Raw genomic sequence first — 7,341 nt, forward strand, 5'->3', positions numbered from 1 at the left:
CTTTATTTTATCTGGCCACCCTACAAATAAGGGATGGGGAGGTAGGCAGAGAAGAGGTGGATGGATGGATGCTCTTGGAAGATGGTGGCAGCGCCTGCAGGTGGGGCAAGGATGTGGTGGGAGAGGATGGCTCAGCATCGGGTCTCACTCTTGTCCCCTGAAGGAAAGGCCCCACCCTTAGGCTGCATCAGGGGTGCAGAGGAAGAAGGGGTGAACTCTTTCCACCCTTGGGGCCGAGGCTGCTGTGAGCTGTATTGTCAGATTATCTGCATCTGTCCCAGCTCCTCGACCGCAGTTCACAGACCCCACTGTGGACGGGGCGGGGACTTGCTACCAGGAGGCGGGGGCAGGGGTAGCACAGAGAGCCTAGGCTAGGGCTGCAGCCAAGAGCCAAAAAGGTGCACCTTGGCATCTGCCGATGCCCAGCCATGGCAAACTCACAGCCACAGTCGATGGGCAGCTGCCTCCAGGTGTCCAGTCTCACCCAGGGGCCAGGCGCTTTGTTCTGAGTGTCCAGGAGGTGACATGGGGAGAGAAAGAGACCCTGCTTAGCCTTGGCCAATGGGCACCCCCATTTCAGCTGTGGTCAGCGAGCAGTGTAGCAGCAGGAAGACCGAGGCCTGCAGGCTTCCCACTGTGTGTGAAGGGGGAGACCCAGGCTTTCCGGAGAAGCAAGGCTTGAGCAACCCGCAAAAGCCTCCTGGGGGCAGCCATAATGAGAAGAGACATCGCCCCCTCCCCAGCCTCCTTAAATTGGCCCAGAGCAGGCTGAGGAAGGAACAAGCCTCGCTGGAGGCCACACGTGAGCCCAGGGCATGGCTGAGCTGGGCCAGGCTGAGCGCTTCCATGTTCCCCCACCCTAGGCCTCCCCATCCACCTGCCTGCAATGCCTCCTGATTTTAGAAAAGGCTCTGAAGCCTCCTCACTCACGTGGGATTTAGTGAGAGTAACTGCTGACGGGAGGCTCACCACACGTGGACTTCACTTTCTCATCTATAGGATGATAACGGTGGCACCAGGTACCGAAAAGGTCGTGACAGAGTTTACACAACACAGCGCCTGGCGTGTAGTAAGCGCTCCAGCCATGTTCTCCGTGGGCATCATTTGATGATTCTTGTCCAAGGAGAGGGAGCTGCATGATGATGGGGGGGTGGGGAGGTGGCAGGGAGGGTTCAAGGAGCAGGAACCATTAGAGATGGACCTTGAAGGCTGAGAACAGAGGGAAGTGGGGGTGGGGAGGGCATTCCCAGCAGGTGGCATGACCTGAGCAAAGGCTCAGAGACTGGAGTGCAGGGCAAGGGGTCAGGGGGAGGCAAGAGGTGCAGTGTGTGTCGTGGTGAGAGATGAGACTGCCTCGGCCGGGAGGCTCTGAAATCAGGGCTGGGATGTTCAGACTGCATCCCGGCGACTTCCAGGAGTCATAGAATATACCAGGACACAGAAAGGACTTGGGGGGACCTAACAAGCAGGACCAGATTGGAAGAATGCTCCTTTACGCACTGGGCCTTGAAGGAGTGCCCAAGACTTTCTCGTATAAAAATAAAACCGTGAAAATCACCCTCAGATACACATCTTCGAATCACCATCCAATTATTTCCTCTGAATAAATTCTTAGGACTGGAGTCCCTGAACCGTATAATTGGCATATTTGCTCTGTAAATTACTCATCTGATGGCACAGTCACCAACTGTTTGTCCCTGAAGTGGATGTGTCTCGCCATAGTCATAATAGTGATTCAATAGCCCCCTCTATGAGACTCACTCTGGCCGAATTTGCAAGTCATTTCTCCTGTAACCCTCTCAGCAGCTTCAGAAGGTCGTTACGGAGTATTGTACAGTGAGGGAACCAAGACTCAGAGAGGTTAGGTAACTTGCCCAAGGTCACACAGCCTGTGTGTGAGTCAGCTCTACGTCTGACTCTGCTGGAAGACAGTAGGAAAGGGGGATGGGGGGGTGGGAGGGTTCAAGGGACTCCAACTCCAGGAAACAGAGACCCGAACACAATGTGGTTGCCGAGTAAATAAGCCACATCACAAAACACTCAGCATGGAATCAGGCCTACCGGGAGCGATTCAGTCACATGTATGCTTCTCAATGATCTTGCAAGTGGTTTGAAGCAGCCAAGGTGGGCGGATTGGGAGGTGCTGCCTCCTTGTGGTTGTCCTGAGCATTGCATGAAGCGGCCCCTGGGGGACCTAACTCCCAGCGTGCCCCAGATCAAAGGCCCCCGGCGTGGGAAAGACATCTCCCCCAACCCCACCTGGGGTCTGCCTTAACCTCTCAGGCCCCAGGAAAGCGATTTCCTATCACACTCAGCATCTGCCGCCTCCAGTCTGGCTGACCTCTCTGCCGGTTTCTCCCCCCATCAAACGGGATAACACAAGTTAGTCCAGTCGCTAAGAACTAACTGTCCCCTGTCCCCTGTCCAGGAAAGAGGCAGCTGGAGACAGTGTCTCCCACCTCTAGAGGGCTGGGGTGTTGGGGGAGGTGTTCCAGCTCCATGGGTGCCCACCACCCCAGAGTAGAGTTGCAGATAATTACAGGATGCCTCGTTAAATTTGAATTTCAGATAAACAAGGAAGAACTTTTTCATGCCATATTAGGGACATACTTGTACTAAAGTCTTAGTTGTTGTTTAAACCAAACACATTTAATGGCGCCTCCTGTTACTTTATTTGTTATATCCAGCGACCCTACACTGCAGCATTCAGAGCAGAACCGGCAGGGGCAACGGCCCATTCTCTGCCTGGTGCTCTGGAGCTCTCAGGTCAGCTCTCACAAACTGGTAGGAGTCTGCTAATCCTACCTCACCAAGGGGGCTTCCCTGGTGGCTCAGCTGGTAAAGAACCCATCTCCCAGTGCAGGATACTCGAGACTCAGGCTCAACCCCTGAGTCAGAAAGATCCCCTGGAGAAGGAAATGGCAACGTGCTCCAGTATTCTTGACTGGAAAATCCCATGGACAGAGGAGCCTGGTGGGCTAGTCCACGGGGTCGAAAAGAGTCGGACACGACTGAGCACGTAAACATGCACACACCCACTGAGGGGCCACTGAAACTCCCGCTGGCTTGAAGGCACAGAGCTGATGTGCCCAGGGACCTAGGGGAGCACTGGGGCTGCAGCTTCTAGGACAGATGGAGACCCTGGCCCTAGGAGCTCACATGGGGTGGGGTGGGGCAAGATCACTACAGGCTATCAGCATAGCAGTGGAGGGAGCCCCGAGGAGGCTCCGGAGACAGAGGTTATCTTGGGGGGTGAACTGAGGGAAGACTGGGCTGTAGTCAGGCCCAGGTGGTAACTGCCCAACAGACTCCTCTCCTACTGGTGTATTTTAGGAGACTTGCAAAAAAAGGACAATGCCCATCCCAGAGGAGGCTGGCAGAACCAAGGTGGAATTCCAGGCACGTGCAGGGGACCACTGGTGGGCAGGGAGGTACCAGACAGGCCCACTGCTGGCCACTGTGAGTGGTGCGTTCCCAGAGGCACCAGCCTCCACCTCTGAGGCCCCCAGCCATGCTCTCCCTCACCACGTCCCTGCTCATCCCAACAGAAAAGGAGAAAACTCAACTTCTTCAAGATTTATTGGACTGAGAGCTGTCATGCCTTCCAGCCAGGCCCCAGCAGGACGTGCACCAGGAAGGGGCACAGAACCCGTCCTCAGGGTCCCCGCAGGTGTCCCCCTGTGTGTCTCCAAGTGCCTTGCTGCTCCTCCATCAGGGTGACCTGGCTGAGCCTTTGGGAGTCCTGGGTCCCCAGCTTGCTAAGTGATCTTGGCCATGTTCCTCGCCTTGTCTGGACCTCAGGTGCCTTACCCTCCATGGGAGGATGTTATTGTCCTGTCAAGGGACGGGGCTGGGCCCACTCAGAGTCCAGTCTGGCTCAGTATCACAGATTCCACGGAAGCGGACGGGGTTCAAGTCCTGTCTGTGAGTCACTTCAGCTGCTGCTCTGAGGCCTTTGTCTTCTGGGTTCCGAGCAGCTTAAACCCACTCAGGTGCCAGGGCTTCAGACCCCAGAGAGCGAGGCATCCGCATCCCCTGGCAGGAGGAGGGAGTGGGAACAGGGCAGGGAATGGGCCGACCCACAGGTCAGGGATGGAGGGGGAGGGTCAGGAGGAGCTGGGCTTCTCCACTGAGGGGTAGAGCTTGCGCAGGCTGGAGTCCAGGAGGAAGTCCACCGACCTGTGGAGCAGTGCAGGGTCATGACCCAAGCTGACCGAGGGATGCTAATGTGGGAACGGGAGGCAGGAGACCAGGGCTAGGAAAGGGACTCCTGCACACAGGACACAAGTGCCATCCAGGTGGCAGCCATCACCCTGTTCCTTATCCAGTTGGGAAAACTTGAGGCCCCAAAAGGTAAAAGATTCATGCAGGGCCTCAGGGTCAGCTCTGTTCCCGTGGGGAAAGACTCTTCCTCCCACTCTCTGTTGGTCTGGTTCAGTTGGTCCCATCTCTGGTTCTAAGGGCAGGCACATGACCCAAGCCTGGCCAATCAGAAAATGGAAACTGGCTCAGGGGTGGGCACACAGTCTGGCTGGACCAATGACAGCCTTCCCTGGGATGTTTGCTATCACTATTAAGATGCCTCCTATGGGCTCGCTAAGCTGGTGGGAGGGGAGCTAGGGGTTGCTGGGAGCCATCTCTGCTCCTAGGAAGGGAAAGTGACTAAAGCCAACATGGGGTAGGGTGGGGAGAAGGCCAGCGATGAGACCTACATGCCTAAGAGCATCAGTTGGTCTCTCGGTCCCAAGTAGCATAACCCTGAACTTTTCAGTTACATGAAACAATCGATTCCTATTTTACTTAACCCCGTTTCAGATGGACTTCTGTCACCAAAACTTCTCAAAACCCATCCCTTCCAGGATGCACCTGTTCCTGCCTACCTCTGGTTGTTTTCTAACACTGAGTTTTCTTTCTGGGAACTGACTTGTCCTGTGTCCCATACTCTCAAGGCACCTCCTACCTTTACTGCCGATGTACCTGCCATATGACAAGGGCCTAGACTGTCCTTTCTATCTCAGGAGCCATAAGTGCAGCCCTGCCCCTGCCGCAGTTGTTCTGTGAAAAGTAGGTACACTCCACCCCTCTCAAAGCTCAGCTCTGTCTGTACAGTGGCTGATCCCTGGGGCTGGGGGGTGCACCCACCTGTCGATGGGGTGGATGATGACGGGGATGGCGAGCAGCCCCAGTGCGGTGGTGGTCCACTTGCGGACAGCCATAGGCCAGCGGGTGGCAGTGCTCAGGATGTAGAGGGAGGCTGCACACACGCGGTTGATAGTGAAGCCTGGGATGGCCACAGAGGCCAGAGCCTGCCACACAAAGGTGTCCACCACGGCCACGGTCACCCTGGTGCTGCGGCCTGCCTCGGGGCCCGGTACCTGGTAGGTACAAGAGACACTTGATCCAGCAGGGGCAGAGATGGGAAACCCTGTGGACAGGGGGCATGAGACTGGACCAGGGAGAGGGAAGGGAAGGGGGGGTGGGGACAGAGACACATAAGTGTTGGGTTCTGGACTCTACCAATTCAGGGCTGAGTGTGGACTCACATCCAGGACCAGGGTATAGACTATGTCACCTGAAGGACTGGGGGGCGGGTAGGACTCCTACCTTACAAAGGAGAGGGTACAGAGTGTACCAGGCCAGGTTGTGGGGACTTAACCATGTGCAAGGCTGTGGACTGACCACAAGGGGGCGTGGACCAGGGTGAGGGGTTGAGGGGCAGGTTAACACTCACATCTTTGGCTTTCTTGCCCTTGTCAATGGCATCGGCCAGCACGTAGGAGCTGGACACGCCATAGCTCAGCCACACGACAGCTGCAGGCACCAGGGAGCGGAAGGCCTCCCCCACCTCATTGGCGTAGCCTGGTGAAGAGAGGATATTCAATTCCTGAGCCCTTGGGTTGTTCCACAAGGGGGCACTGGAGCCAGCTGGTTCTTACCTCAGCCTGCTGAGGAGCAGCTGGGTGACTGTAGACAAGGGATCGTACCCCTCTGAGCCTCTGTTTCCCAGCCTATAAAATGGCACCCATGATGCCCACCCCAGCTGTCCTCTTGTGGAAGAGCTGAGCACAGACACCTTTCTCATCACTCACCTGCCTTCACAGACGGGGTTCTAGAAGCATTTGAGCTGGTGGGCATAGAGGCAGTGAGAGAGACTGACTAAGGGCAGCCCCACTGACCAGGCACTCACCACATGCCAGGCCTTTCTGTACCTTATCTCATTCTACCCTTACAACTACCAGGCAATGAGAGAGACCCAGTGTTCATCCCTTTACCCTGAGGAGGAAACAGGCTCAGATCCAGCCAGTGAGGAGCCAAGATGGCAGTCCTAATGCCCTGACTCCACAGCCCGTGGGGGGCATGCCAGAGAGGGGAGCCGGCTCACCTGGTCCTCTGAGCTGGACTGCAGCTATCACCTGGGAGACTGACCAGCAGAAACCGCAAGGGCAGGGCTGGGCAGACCAGAGCTGTGTGACCCTGAGCAAATTCAAAGCCCTCTCTGTGCCCAGTCTCTGCCCTCAGCTTAAAGAGAACTAAGATCCTCCCACCATCTCCAGGTCTCTCACCGGCCTCTAGCAATTCCTGCTTCCCTAGCCACGTGGTGTGGGGGTCGCTGTGCCCCTTGCCCGGAGCTCACCCAGGTACCGCACCCACGTGTCCCGGAAAAGGTCGCGTTCGGCCCCCCGCGAGGGCGGCTCGGACATGGCGCTTCCGCCAGGGTTCCAGCCGCTGCTGCCGGTCCTACCGCCTCGGCTTCCACCAGCACTCCCGTTCGCCGGCGCGGCGGGACCGGCCGAAGGTCCCCGACTGAAGGACAGGTCGTGCCGTCCCGCCAGCAGGGAGCGTCTGCAAATTATCCCGCACACCGGAGCCCCTCTCCCTGGCTTGGGTTTTACAGATTAATTTTCTTCACGGTTTTCTCTGGAGTTGAGAGACTGGCGCCATCCTCTTCCAGCACTGACTGTTGTGTTGGAGCCAAAGAAAGGAGGTTCAAATACTGGATGCTGCGCTGCCCAGCTATGTGGCCTCGGGCAAGAGCCTGTAACCCCTCTGAGCCTCCCTTTATTCATTTGTTACATGAGGAACAGGACAGGTTTACTCCTGGAACGATTTCCAGGATTAATTACATGTCATCGCTGATTGAGTTTACTACCGGCCAGACGGTTGGCTAAAGACTAGATGAATTGCTTCTTTTAAACCTTCCCACCAGCACCGCCCCCCATCCCACTCCATTTTACAGGTGAGGAATGGAGTCAGAAAAAAATAGATCACTTCCCCAGGACAAAAAACGGCTGAGTAGTGAAGCCGGCATTTGATTCCAGGCAGCGCGGCTCCAGTTTCCAT

General features: G+C 56.3%; 1 protein-coding gene across 1 annotated transcript; it reads right to left on the bottom strand.

The window, feature by feature from the left end:
• Positions 1-3,561: 3,561 nt before the first annotated feature.
• MTFP1 (mitochondrial fission process 1) lies at positions 3,562-6,828 on the bottom strand. The gene is made up of 4 exons (XM_081537997.1): positions 6,635-6,828; positions 5,732-5,859; positions 5,143-5,375; positions 3,562-4,179 (listed from the first exon to the last, which is right to left on the bottom strand). Exons 1-4 carry the CDS (start codon positions 6,699-6,701, stop codon positions 4,107-4,109), a joined length of 501 nt encoding a protein of 166 aa, XP_081394123.1. The 5' UTR covers positions 6,702-6,828; the 3' UTR covers positions 3,562-4,106.
• Between the last annotated feature and the right edge of the window lie 513 nt (positions 6,829-7,341).

Source organism: Giraffa tippelskirchi, chromosome 11, assembly GCF_054371585.1.
Source record: "Giraffa tippelskirchi isolate mGirTip1 chromosome 11, T2T-mGirTip1v1.2.pri, whole genome shotgun sequence".
NCBI classification, from domain to species: domain Eukaryota; kingdom Metazoa; phylum Chordata; class Mammalia; order Artiodactyla; family Giraffidae; genus Giraffa; species Giraffa tippelskirchi.